The sequence below is a fragment of the Balaenoptera physalus genome, assembly GCF_965194825.1.
Source record: "Balaenoptera physalus genome assembly, chromosome: 19".
NCBI lineage: Eukaryota > Metazoa > Chordata > Mammalia > Artiodactyla > Balaenopteridae > Balaenoptera > Balaenoptera physalus.
Genome location: NC_138900.1, coordinates 54,409,259 through 54,423,533, shown reverse-complemented (window position 1 = coordinate 54,423,533; position 14,275 = coordinate 54,409,259). Strand labels below are relative to the sequence as shown.

The 14,275-nt window shown below is 40.8% G+C and overlaps 1 protein-coding gene and 1 long non-coding RNA gene across 3 annotated transcripts in view; one reads left to right on the top strand and one right to left on the bottom strand.

The window, feature by feature from the left end:
• Nucleotides 1-14,275, top strand: part of LOC309649354 — a 460,714-nt gene that overhangs the window by 46,752 nt on the left and 399,687 nt on the right. The window lies entirely within an intron of this gene.
• HYDIN (HYDIN axonemal central pair apparatus protein) overlaps nt 1-14,275 on the bottom strand; it is a 443,025-nt gene that overhangs the window by 128,386 nt on the left and 300,364 nt on the right. For both annotated transcript variants that reach the window (XM_082438963.1, XM_082438964.1), the window contains exons 25-29: nt 13,624-13,761; nt 12,882-12,963; nt 11,155-11,274; nt 10,702-10,911; nt 8,356-8,493 (exon numbers count right to left, since the gene is read on the bottom strand). In XM_082438963.1, coding sequence (XP_082295089.1) covers nt 8,356-8,493; nt 10,702-10,911; nt 11,155-11,274; nt 12,882-12,963; nt 13,624-13,761 — 688 coding nt within the window. The remainder of the gene's footprint in view (nt 1-8,355; nt 8,494-10,701; nt 10,912-11,154; nt 11,275-12,881; nt 12,964-13,623; nt 13,762-14,275) is intronic.

The following is a 14,275-nucleotide window of genomic DNA, read 5'->3' as shown; positions in this document are numbered from 1 at the left end:
GGGAGCTGTGAAGGAGAAGAAGTTTCCACACACTAGGAAGCCCCTTCACTGGCGGAGATGGTGGGTGGGCAGGGGGAAGCTTTGGAGTCACGGAGGAGAGCGTAGGTGCAGAGGGCAAAGCGGAGAGATTCCCGCACAGAGGATCGGTGCCCACCAGCACTCACCAGCCCGAGAGGCTTGTCTGCTCACCCGCCGGGGCGGGCGGGGACTGGGAGCTGAGGCTCGGGCTTCGGAGTTCAGACCCCAGGGAGAGGACTGGGGTTGGCTGCGTGAACACAGCCTGAAGGGGGCTAGTGCGCCACAGCTAGCCTGGAGGGAGTCCGGGAAAAAGCCTGGACCTGCCTAAGAGGCAAGAGACCATTGTTTCGGGGTGCACAAGGAGAGGGGATTCAGAGCACCGCCTAAATGAGCTCCAGAGATGGGCGTGAGCTGTGGCTATCAGCGTGGACCCCAGAGACGGGCATGAGATGCTAAGGCTGCTGCTGTAGCCACCAAGAAGCCTGTTGCAAGCACAGGTCACTATCCACACCTCCCCTCCTGGGAGCCTGTGCAGCCCGCCACTGCCAGGGTCCTGTGATCCAGGGACAACTTCCCCAGGAGAACACACATCGTGCCTCAGGCTGGTGCAACATCACGCTGGCCTCTGCCGCTGCAGGCTCGCCCTGCATTCCGTACCCCTCCCTTCCCCGGTCTGAGTGAGCCAAAGCCCCCTAATCTGCTACTCCTTTAACCCCCTCCTGTCTGGGTGAAGAACAGACGCCCTCAGGCAACCTACAAGCAGAGGCAGGGCTGAATCCAAAGCTGAACCCCAGGAGCTGTGCGAACAAAGAAGAGAAAGGGAAATCTCTCCCAGCAGCCTCGGGAGCAGAGGATTAAATCTCCACAATCAACTTGATGTACCCTGCATTTGTGGAATACCTGAATAGACAATGAATCATCCCAAAATTGAGGCGGTGGACTTTGGGAACAACTGTAGACTTGGGGTTTGCTTTCTGCATCTAAGTTGTTTTCGGTTATCTTAGTTTAGTATTTAGAGCTTATTATCATTGGTAGATTTGTTTATTGATTTGGTTGCTCTCTTCCTTTTTTTTTTAATATATATATTTTTCCTTTTTCTCCTTTTGTGAGTGTGTATGTGTATGCTTCTTTGTGTGATTTTGTCTTTATAGCTTTGCTTTTACCATTTGTCCTAGGGTTCTGTCTGTCCGGTTTTTTTTGTTGTTTTTTTTTTTAGTATAGTTTTTAGCACTTGTTATCATTGGTGGATTTGTTTTTTGGTTTGGTTGCTCTCTTCTTTCTTTTGTTACTTTTTAAAAAATAATACATTTTTTATTTTAATAACTTTATTTTATTTTTCTTTCTTTCTTCCTTTCTTTCTTTCTTTTTTTCCCTCCCTTTTCTTCTGAGCCATGTGGCTGACAGGGTCTTGGTGCTCCAGCTGGGTGTCAGGCCTGAGCCTCTGAGGTAGGAGAGCTGAGTTCAGGACAATGGTCCGCCAGAGACCTCCTGGCCCCACATAATATCAAACAGCAAAAGCTCTCTCAGAGATCTCCATCTCAATGCTAAGACCCAGCTCCACTCAACGACCAGCAATCTACAGTGCTGGACACTCTATGCCAAACAACTAGCAACTCAGGAACACAACCCCACCCATTAGCAGAGAGGCTGCCTAAAATCATAATAAGGGCACAGACACCCCAAAACATACCACTGGAGGCGGTCCTACCCACCAGAAAGACAAAATCCATCCTCATCCACCAGAACACAGGGACCAGTCCCCTCCACCAGGAAGGCTACATGACCCAACGAACCAACCTTAGCCACTGGGGACAGACACCAAAAACAACGGGAACTATGAACCTGCAGGCTGTGAAAAGGAGACCCTCAGACATAGTAAGTTAGGCAAAGTGAGAAGACAGAGAAACACACAGCAGATGAAGGAGCAAGGTAAAAATCCACCAGACCAAACAAATGAAGAGGAAATAGGTAGTCTACCTGAAAAAGAATTCAGAGTAACGATAGTAAAGATGATCCAAAATCTTGGAAATAGAATGGAGAAAATACAAGATACGTTTAACAAGGACTTAGAAGAACTAAAGAGCAAACAAACAATGATGAACAACACAATAAATGAAATTAAAAATTCTCTAGAAGGAATCAATAACAGAATAACTGAGGCAAAGAACAGATAAGTGACCTGGAAGATAAAATAGTGGAAATAACTACCACAGAGCAGAATAAAGAAAAAAGAATGAAAAGAATTGAGGACAGTCTCAGAGACCTCTGGGACAACATTAAACGCACCAACATTCGAATTATAGGGGTCCCAGAAGAAGAAGAGAAAAAAGAAAGGAACTGAGAAAATATTTGAAGAGATTAGAGTTGAAAACTTCCCTAATATGGGAAAGGAAATAGTCAATCAAGTCCAGGAAGCGCAGAGAGTCCCATACAGGATAAATCCAAGGAGAAACACGCCAAGACACATGTTAATCAAACTATCAAAAATTAAATACAAAGAAAAAATACTAAAAGCAGCAAGGGAAAAACAACAAATAACATAGAAGGGAATCCCCATAAGGTTAACAGCTGATCTTTCAGCAGAAACACTGCAAGCCAGAAGGGAGTGGCAGGACAAATTTAAAGTGATGAAAGGGAAGAACCTACAACCAAGATTACTCTACCCAGCAAGGATCTCATTCAGATTCAATGGAGAAATTAAAACCTTTACAGACAAGCAAAAGCTAAGAGAATTCAGCACCACCAAACCAGCTCTACAACAAATGCTAAAGGAACTTCTCTAGGTAGGAAACACAAGAGAAGGAAAAGACCTAAAATAACAAACCCAAAACAATTAAGAAAATGGTAATATGAATATACATATCGATAACTACCTTAAATGTAAAAGGATTAAATGCTCCAACCAAAAGACACAGACTGGCTCAATGGATACAAAAACAAGACCTGTATATATGCTGTCTACAAGAGACCCACATCAGACCTAGGGACACATACAGACTGAAAGTGAGGGGATGGAAAAAGATATTCCATGCAAATGGAAATCAAAAGAAAGTTGGAGTAGCAATTCTCATATCAGACAAAATAGACTTTAAAATAAAGGCTATTACAAGAGACAAAGAAGGACACTACAGAATGATCAAGGGATCAATCCAAGAAGATGTAACAATTATAATTATTTACGCACCCAACACAGGAGCACCTCAATACATAAGACAAATGCTAACAACCATAAAAGGGGAAATCGACAGTAACACAATCATAGTAGGGGAATTTAACACCCCACTGTCAACAATGGACAGATCATCCAAATTGAAAATAAATAAGGAAACACAAGTTTTAAATGATACATTAAACAAGATGGACTTAACTGATATTTATAGGGATAAATTGGGAGACTGGGATTGACATATACATACTACTATATATAAAACAGATAACTAATACGGACCTATTGTATAGCACTGGGAACTCTACTCAGTACTCTGTAATGGCCTATATGGGAAAAGAATCTAAAGAAGAGTGGATATATGTATATGTATAACTGAATCACTTTGCTGTACACCTGAAACTGACACAACATTGTAAATCAACTATACCCAAATAAAAATTTTGTTTAAATTCCAAAAAGGAGCCAACATTGAAAAAAAAAAACTAGGGAAAAATGCTAGTATAGGTTCAAGCTATTTAGAAGTGTTTTAAAAGTCATTTTTGAAGGGGCCTCATAATTTTGAACATATTTTATTGTTTTTTGATGTTACAAGTGATATATATTCTTTGAAGAAAAATTAGAGAATGAAGACAAGAAAAAATTTAATGAAGATCACTAGTGCTTACCACTGACACATAAATAATGATTAACACTGATTGGTGGATATCAATCTAGATTTTATTTAAATACACATACACACCCACACACACCCTGGGGGTCCATGAGCCCACTAGTGTTAATAAACTTATCTCCAACCCTTAAAATGCCTGTGACAGTTAAAAATCATTGCCATCATTTCTATGAGAAGCCATTGCCTAATTCTCTTGCTTCTCTTGGCCTCCACTCTCTCACTTCCTTACATGCTATCTGCTTCACTGAACAGAACTGAGCCTTGTCACCAAATTTCACAGTACACTCACTCACATGAAGCATTTTATGAAATTCTGCACATTTTATGGAATGTGTGAGTGTGAGTGTGTATGTGGGGAGTGTTATAAGGTGGAATCAAATTGCAGTGTGCAGTGTTTCCCAGGATTCACCCTCTCACCCTCATTCTCTCTTCTCCTCACCCCTCTCTTGAGCAATCCACAAAATTCTCTTGTTTCCTACAAAATTCTCTTTTTTCCTGCACTCAGTGCCCTGGAGAGTAGTGGGGTGGGTCTCAGCTTTTATCTTGAGCAGTAACAATGTATTTTTCCAATAACCAATAGTTCTTTCATGTTATTCTGGTGGAAAATTTTTCTCTATCTAGTTACATGTTCAAGCATTCACGTACACTGCAGGACTCTGTAAACATTTGTTTTCATTATAAGAATCTGGCCTTATAGCAGGAAATCTGGTAAATATAGAAAAGGAAAAACATACAGAGAAAAAAATCCCATTCGGAACCATAAAAACAACGTCCAGTTCAAAAGAAGGGGGAAGTGCAAAAAAGAGTTAACATAGCAGTCCTAAAACTGCTACTCTTAGAAAGGCCTGCTTGCAAAGTTGGTAAGAATGGCTCACTGTGCCTCAACTTTTTTGTGCAAACAACTATGGTTTATGCTGAACACCTGTTTTCTTTCTGGGAGACTGGAATTTTGGTATGCGCCAGGCAGAGGGTGTCTGTGTGACTGGGCCCCACTGGCACTGAGCCTCCAGTGGGCTTCTGTGGTAGCTCTCATATTGTGTAGTCACAGCTCATTGCTGGGGGATTAGGAGCATCTTGCGTGACTCCACTGGGAGAGGATTCTTGGATGCCTACACTGGGTTTCTTCTGAACTTTGCCCCATGTGCTTTTTCCCTTTGCTGATTTTACTTTGTATTCTTTGGCTGGAATAAATCATAGTCACTAGTACAACTTATTGGTGAGTCCCCCTAGAGAATCGTTAAACCTGGGGGATGATCCTGGGGACCCATGACACAGGGATGATTCTGAGGAATAAGAGCAAATATATTCTATGAGTTCCTATAAGAAAGAAGAAAAAATAAGATAATATCTAATCCATGATCTCAATCAGATTCAAGAAGCCACTGTGTGTAAACAGCAGGAGCAGAGAGTCAGGGACAGGGAGTAACCCCAAACCAGGAAAAAGTATATGGGGATGAAAAACCCTTCTACTTCTGGTTCTGCAAATGCTGGTGACTGCACTGTTATAGCTCCCTCTCATGCTACAAGTGTAAGGATATTCTGTGTAAGGCACAACAACAACAAAGGCAACAACAAAACTCTCTTTCAATATATAGTGAGCTTGAAAGAAAATAGATCCTCTGATGTGAAAAAGAAACAGAGGGAACCTAGCCAGTGTGGTTAAGTTCTGAGCCTTTACTTGGTGGCCACGGGTGACCTCAGACCCAACTACAGTCCCTACCACCCAAGGACTGAAATAGAGGGATGCAGCCTGGACCCATGTGAGGTGGGCACACAGGGCAGATCCCTGCACGAGGCTGGAGCCATGAAGGGCGGCCACTCCTGTTATTTCTCTGCACTTCAGGGAAGAATCAAGGAAGCTTGTATCTCTCTGGGATCCTAGTTGGGGAAAATATGTATCCCATGGGAAACAGAATGCCCAAGACTGTACCATGCATATGCGTGGAGTCTTCACGTACACTGACAGATCACTGTGGTTAATCCAGGTCAAAACATTAACTCAAGTAAAGCAACTATACTCCAGTAAGAAAGAAAACAAACAAACAAAACATTAACTCAGAATCTGACCCCTTGGGGTACTTGGCAAAAACAACTGCAACGCTACTGTAGCACCACCCTGCAATCCAGGGTGAATGAGGCTGTTTCAGAGAAAACGGTCTCAGTGGAAGATGATCCCAAGTCAAAAATTACATATCATACCGGGAAAGCATTGATAATGAAAGGGAGTTAACAGTCACACAAATAGGAATAATGGTTTCCCTAATAACTCAATTAGAATAACTTAAAAGAATCTACAAAATGATTAGTGATGAATGAAGAAATTAAAATCCCAGTGAAAGAGGTGAATAACAGGTGGAATTTTTGAAATGAAAAATATGATCACTGAAATTAGGAATGCAGAGTAGGGTTAGGAATGCAGAGTATAAACAGTAGATTATACTCAGCTGAAAAGAAAATTAGTTAACTGAAAAAGCTGAGGTAATTATCTTGAATGCAGTTTAGAGAGATAAAAAGTAAAGAGATACACATGTGACATATAGGTTTAGAAACATGGACAGAATGAGAAGGTCCAACATATGTCTAAAAGTTGCTTTAGCAGAAAAGACTGGAGAAAATAGGGGAGAAGCAATACTTGAAGATATAATAAATGAAAGACACATATCCTCAGAGTGAAGGAGTGGACCCACAGCCAAAGAAAAAGATACTTGTGATTACTATGAAATGTATAGAAGTGAACCACAATAAAAACATAACATACCAAACCTTGTGAAAGACAGCTAATACGGTACTTCGAAAGACACAATATTAATACCAAACAAAGAAGAATTCAAAGTAAAAAGCATTAAAAAGGAAGAAAGTGGCAATTTAAAATAGATAAAATATACAGTACAGGATGAACACTTAATAGTCATTAAATCTTGTGTGTTAAATAAGACCGAAATGAAAATGGATAAAACAAAAATTTATATATATTTTATATACCATTTTTAGTCTTTTATATACCAAAACCCTTTATAAACCATTCTTAGTCTTAGAAAACTTTTTATATACCATTCTTAGTCTTAGAATAATTAAACAGAAAAAGGGATACAAGATTTGGATAATATAATTTAATAGAGGTTAATTTAATAAAGATTCATCATAATCTGCATTCTATAGTCCAGACAACATTGTTTCCAAACATTCACTGGTATTAAAATATCATTTTAGACCACTAAAATATATATTAACAAACTAATAAAAGTAGGAATTGAGAAGGTCATATTACCTGGCCATGATATGAAAAACTCAGTATTAACTTCACATTAATAAGAGTTTAAATAATGAAAAGAAAAAGCTGAGTCATTTGGAAATTTGAAAAAGAGAAAAATATACTTTAAAATTGCACTTGTAGATAAAACTACAATTCTAGACAACTTAGAAATAATTAAAATTATAATGGTTGATATTAAAATGTATAAAATATGCAAAGTTAACTTCCTTTTTTCAACCTATAATTTTCTTTAAAATTATGAGATGGAGCTAAAGGTGTACTCAGGCAAATGTGTACTCACATTTTTTCATTATTAATTTAGAAAGAAAGAAAAGTAGGCATTCAACTTAGGAAGAACATAAGAGTAAAATTCAAAAGAATATCTAAGACAAATTGGAAAAAGAAGAATTAAAAGGGAGTTGACTTAATAGACATTAAGATGTATTTTAAAGCTATAACACTTAAAATAGTATATTATGGATGTAGGTACAGGCAAACAGATCAATAAAGAATAGAGAAACTAGCAATAGACCCAAATATATGTGATAATTTAGGGGAAGAATAGACTCTATCATCCAAGATGACAGCACTTTTATCTTTGGATTGTAAGATTATGAACAATTATAATTTTATTCTTTATCCTTTTTCATATCTTTCAATTTTTCTATAACAATTATGTATTATTTTCATGATGAGAAAAACTCGACAAAAATTCCTTAAAACTGTTAGATTAACATAATATGTACAAGGAACCATCTCTTCCATTTGCTTCTAAAACCAATGCGGCTCACTGCAGTCTACTGGTGTTTTCACTACTGCTAAGAAAAAGCTGCTTTTATTTGTTGTAGTCAGAGTAGAGGAGGCCCTCGGCTTCAAGGAATTACAAGGGAAGTGTGAGGACATAAGTGGAAATAAACTATTCTTATAATCATGAAAAAAAAATCCATGGGATTGTATATCTTGTTCACTGTTTAACCCCTGGTGCCTGAACAGTGCCTGGCTAATGGAGGACACACTAAATAGTTGTTTAAGGAATGAAGGAAGGGCTTGGATATATTTATTTTTCTTGTCTCTGAGAGCTTGTTAGTTTTAATTAAAAAAAAAAAAAATCACACCCATAATCCTGGCAGTGAATGTTTAGCATAATCTCAGCCTCTGGGGTGTGGCTTGCAGGTCTGGGTTTGGGCCCCTCCTACCATCATCAGGTGGCCGTCATGGGTTGGGGGGTGGGGATGGGTTACTTACTGAGAGAGGCTGGATGAGTGGCACTCCCGGCAGAAGGTTGTCTGGCGAAGACTGGGGGTCAGTCAGAACGCTGAACTCAAAGCCAACTTTCCCAGTGTTCTTGAGTGTGATTTCACTCTCTGTGACATGGTCGAACAGCTTGAGAGGAGAAGAAGGAGAAGAGTGACTCCTCTGTCACCCACCCTCTGGGATGCTGCTGTCATCCCGACAAAGGCAGGTAGACAAGCATGCCTCACAGACACGGATTTCATTTTCCACGAGGTAGATGCTGGCCAATCCACATTTCAGGATCACAACCAGGTGCCTGCTGGGCGGAAGGAGCACTCGACCCTGGAGACTGGCTCTGTCTTAGGTCTTCTAACAACTAATTTAGTTTAGCACGGCTGTGGGGTGAGCATTTCACCTCCCTGAACCTCTGTTTCTTCACCACAAAGAATTCATATTAGAAGATCTTAAAGTAAGCTTTTTTATATTATGAAGATTTGCTTTTTTAGATAAGATTTGAGTTCAGAATTTTCTAGAATGAATTTTTCTATTTTTATGGAGAGACAGGAGAGTAATAGGCCAGCCATATTCTTTTTCCTGAGATTTTGCTAACATAATTCAGAGGGTCAAATAACCACAAACTGAAGCCACTTCGGGGGCTCTTAGGACAAACTAGGGGAAGAACTAGTTGCTACAAAGGAAGCACTCTGAGCTGAGCCAAAACCAATTGCCCAGAAGACCCTGGAGATAAGGAGTGAAAGAAAATTCTGTTTGGTCAAAGTAACGCACAAGGTGTCAATAGGTGTTAGGTGAATTTGATTTTAGGCACAATTTTTAACCTGTAAACATATATGTACACACACAATTCAGTAATAATACTGAATAATAAAAAAATAATAATAATAATGCAGTGGCTATATAATGGGGGGTCTAATTCCCATTCATATTTGGTAGGAGATATGGTATCTGAGTACATAACACAAATTCTAATTGGGGAGAGAAGATGTACAGACATAGAATTAACTGACAATTATTCCAAAGCAAGATTTAGAAAGTACATTATATTACGGCACAGACTCTAAGTGCCAAGAGAATGTAGTGTAAGAGGAAGATAACTGAGGGATGGAGGTGAGCTGGGTCTTACAGTATGTGTGACTGTGGAGTTGGCAGAGCGGAGGATGAGATAGATAATATAATAGGAAAAATGGAAGCGGAAAGGGCTGGGCTGCATTAGGGCCAGTGGGTAAACCAGCTTGGCCATAAATGAATGAGCGGTTTATAATGGGAAATTATGAGAAACAAAGTTTAATACGTAAGGAGCATCAGTTAATAGAGGGGCTTAGGATACCCTTACTCAGGTGGAGGAACCTGGCTCTGATCCACAGTGACTCATGATTGAAGGCCTTCTCTGACTCAGGCACAGTACTGACCAGACACTTTACTTAAGTAACCATAACCACCTGGTGAAATAGGAATTGCTACCCCATTCCCATTTTAGAGATGAGGGATACTGAGACTTGGAGAGGTTAGGTATGTGCCCAAGGTCATAGTCAGTAGGGAGTAAAAGTAGGATAACATCCCAGTTCTTCTGACTACAAAACAATGCTCTTTTCTCTAAGCAATCATTTTTGCTCTTTTCCCAAGGCAATTTTGGGAAAATCTACCTGGCAATGATATTTAGATCAGTTATTGATAGAAGCCAGAAATGCACTGTAATCCCTTGCTTCCATGGGTCCGTGGACCAGCAGCATCGACATCACCTGGGAACTTGTCAAAAATGCAGACTCTCAGGCTCCACCCTGGACCTACTGAATCAGAATCTGTACTTGAACAAGATTCCCAGGTGATTCGTATGCACATCACAGTTTGAGAAGAACTGCTGTACTAATTTAGGCATGGCTTGAGATCCTGCAGTGTGATAATCGCAGTGGTGATGGGAAAGGAAAACCAACTCAGAGGAATCATGCTTGATGAATTAGCAAACCCCGGGCCTGTAAGGATGTGGGGAGCTGAAGGACAGAATGCAGTGGAAAATTCCTTGGAGGTCGTAAACTCAAGGGACTGAGAAGGGAGTAGTCCTATTGAAAGAAACAAAGAGGGTGGAATGGGCTTTTGGACTGAGAATAAAGATGTAAATTTTAACATGCAGAATTTGAGGAGACAATGAGAAAAGCAAGTGAAAACGTCTGGTAAATGGTTGACAGTGGGGGGATGATCAGGCTTAGGAAGCAGCTTAGGGGTCCAGGATAGGGGTGATGGTGAGACTATGCTGACTGGGGTTCCAGGAGAGATGAGAGCACAAAGACTATGACCGATGTTTAAGGCAAACCCAGAAAATCTCCTCCCGATGGCTGGCAATACCTGTGATCCACAATTAATGTCCTTGGTGTCAAAGGAATAGTTGACCAGGGAGGCCTCTCCCCTTAGTATTATCTCATAGGTGGGCCCTCCTTCCACTTCACACAGAGCTTTAGCCTGTGCAATGATGTCACAGTGTCCATAGAAGGTGAAAGACATCTGGTGGCTACTGTGTGGCCGCAGCACTCCATAGAGAGGCAAAATATCAAACACCTGCAGAGAAAGTTATTCCATATGAGAATCTGCAAAGGGCAAGCTAAAGTTCAGCCAATTTACAGATTGATTCTTGACTTTACCTTGTTTGACTCCATGAAAGGTGACTAGCCTAGCACCCTGAAAATATATGATGATAAGGCAGTAACAGTGCTCGGGCAAATTTAAATTTCTAACTTGGGGCAGGGGCTCAGTAAGAAGAATTGTATCAGATGACTCTAGGGCCCATGAGGTGTTACTTACCTCTTCTATCCCAATGGAAAACATTTCATCCCGTTCAAAGATCCATGGTGATTCCTGAAACTCCGCCTGGCTCTGGTTTGTGTCTATTCTTTCTGTTTCAGCAGAGTTCATTTTTAATCCCTGGGAATTAGAGGTGTGAGGAAAAACTCGCAAGCATTCATAATCTGTCATCAATGTGCTCCTCCCCCTCGCTGACAGAAAAATGAAGTATGTTGTATATATTTTTAAAATAGCATGGGTTTTTTTTCCTATGGAGATAATTGGGGAGGTGTCCAAGATGTACGTACAAGGATGTTTACTTCAGTGTTATCTGTAATAGCAAAACTTTGGAAGTAAACCAAATGCCTATCACTAGGGGATCACTTTAAATGAAGTGTGTGTGGTACTGCTATCCACGGAGGATGACGCAGTGTATATTTATAAACCAGGGATGATGCGCCCAACATATTACTGAGTAAGAAAGCAGTTCCAGTTATGTAATATTACACAGGCCTATGTACCACACCTGCAAGTGTGAGTGTGTATAAATTCACTCAGAGATCTGCATATGCAAATAGAGATATCTGGGAGGTTATTTGCTGAAATTTTTCTATGAATGGTGGGATTTTGAGAATTTTTGCTTTCATTTTTCTGTATTCTTGAATTTTCTATGACATCTTTCAAAATATATACAAAAGAAAAGAATTAACATTTAAAAGACAAGTGTTTTATATGCACACACATACTTATTCTAAAAAATGTGGAAAATACAGAAAGCTTCAAAGAAAGAAATACAAATCAATCATTAGATTATTCTGCAGATATATATGTGTGTGTGTATAGTGTGAGTATATAGGTATATATATCTGTATTCTGATTTTTTCAGTTAACATTATAGCATGAGTGATACCTTCCCATATGACTAAATATTCTTTACAAGCATCATTTAAAATACTTTAAAAAACAGAACATGTAGTATTTTTTACTTAATATATCAGAGATTGCTCCAAATCAGTAAAGAGAGAACTTTTTCATTTTCTAAAAAGGATTTCATAGTACTGCCTTGTGCAGATGTAATTTAATTTATTTGACCAGTCTCCTATTGGGGGAATTAAGTCGTTTCCAATTTTTCTTGCTTTTACCAACAAAGCTGCAGTGTACAAGGATACTTGCATGTCTTTATGTAAACATAAAGGTGTATCTGGAGAATAATATTCTAGCAGAGGAACTGTGCATTTTAAATTCTGATACACCTGCCAGATTGCATGTCATAAAGGCTACACCAATTCATACTCCTACCTACGAAGTGTGAAAATGCTTGCTTTCCCCGACTCTGCCACTATTGAGACAAACCTTATTTAAAAGATTGCATAGTATCATGGACATACAGTAATTTTCCTAATTTTTTGCTAGTTCTAAACTGTTTTAACACACATCTTTGTATTTCTGATGATTTCCTTAGGCCATCATTCTAGAAGGAGAATTTAAGAGTATGAATTTGTAAACTCTCTCAATCTCCTCTTTCTTTTTACTATGGAAGACAGTTCTCCTTTTGTAGCCTCTATCTAGGGGCTGGGAAGAGCACAAGATCGCCAAGGTTAGAGGTAAATGGCTTTTCCATTACAGAAAAAATCTATTTGCTGAGGTGTCTGGGTTCTCACTGAGGTGTTGGTTCTGTGGGTGTTTGGTTGGGAAGTAACCCGGATAAAGATGTGCAGCCCACCCACCCCAGGGAAAGGAAACCATACATCTGAGATGGCCATGATGGATACTTGTGCTTTTTTGGTCTCTCTTTCTTCAGATCCAACTTCTTCGTCCACAAGGATAGTCCTGGGGAGTTTAATGAAAATGTGGAGAATCACTCATTTGGCAACCATCACAACACAGTTTTCAGCTGCATGATGGCCCTGTCTTCCTCTCCCCTCTATGGCGCCCCAAAGAATAAGTGGGGTTCTCATTCAACGGACACCTTTCTCAAGGGTCAGCTGGTCAGTGCTCTGTTACTACCTGCCCCCAAACATGCAGTCTAGGGCATCAAACTGGTCCATTTTCCATAGGCCCTAACCCTTCTTTTCCTGGGCTATCAAGCCCTTGTCTGACTTACAGAAAGTTCTCAGAAGCTCTGGCAGTTCTTCAGACAACTTGGGTGTGTCCCCAGGGCCGGAACATTTTATTGTGAGAATACAACATGTGGCCAATTGTCATATGCTTTTCTGCTTTCTACCCTTGACCTGACCCTGGCTTGGCAGATGGAGAGGGCAACATGATCGGAAGGGCTCAGTCCCTCAGGACTCAGGAGGCTATGATCCCCTGAGAGCAGAGATGACTTTCAACTCTGTATCCCAGATGCCCCCTCCAGGGCCTAACACAGAGAAGGCACTCATTAAACTGCTGGATGAATACATGAAAGACGAGTTTGAGAATGTAAGTCAGTGTAGAGAAAAGAATGCTATATAAAGAAATCCATTCTGGCTTTGCCTTTGCACTTACTTAACAAAATCACTCAGATCCATCTCGGGGGACTCTATTGCTGGGACTGCTGCCGAGCTGACAGATGCCAAGGTTACTGGGATGGATTCCACCTGGGACAGGAGGGCACCGTGGGGCTTCCTTGGCCACGTCACAAACCTACAAAGGCATGGGGATGGAGGGAAAGAGTCACATCAGCTGTTGCAAGTCAGTGCCTGGGTAGGCTCTTGGTTTCTAAGGCCAAACTCCAAATCCTAGACGAGGCAGGTTGAGAAGGGACTGCCCTACACCCTCTCTTGGATTTACCTTCTTCAAATCATATCTGAGGTTTCATTTTTTCCAAAAGATTGCTGACCACCCCCTCCCACTCTGGGTCCAGTGTCTTTCCTCTGAGAACCCACGGCACCCGGGTTTCCCCTCTCACACTTGTTTTTCCCCTTCCTGCTAGACGGTGAGCCCCCTGAGGACTTGTATCTAATACACCATCTAACACAGTGCCTGGCCTGCAGGGGGCACTCAGCATGGCTAGGAATGAATGAGTCACCAGGGCTCCTGCCCCCAGATAACCAGAAAGCAGGATGAGGATGCGAGGCACTCACTCTCGGGTCCTGTTAGTGAGGGCGCAGCCTCTGTGGGACCCCGCCTCCCATCATGCTTGCTCTGGGCGCCTGGA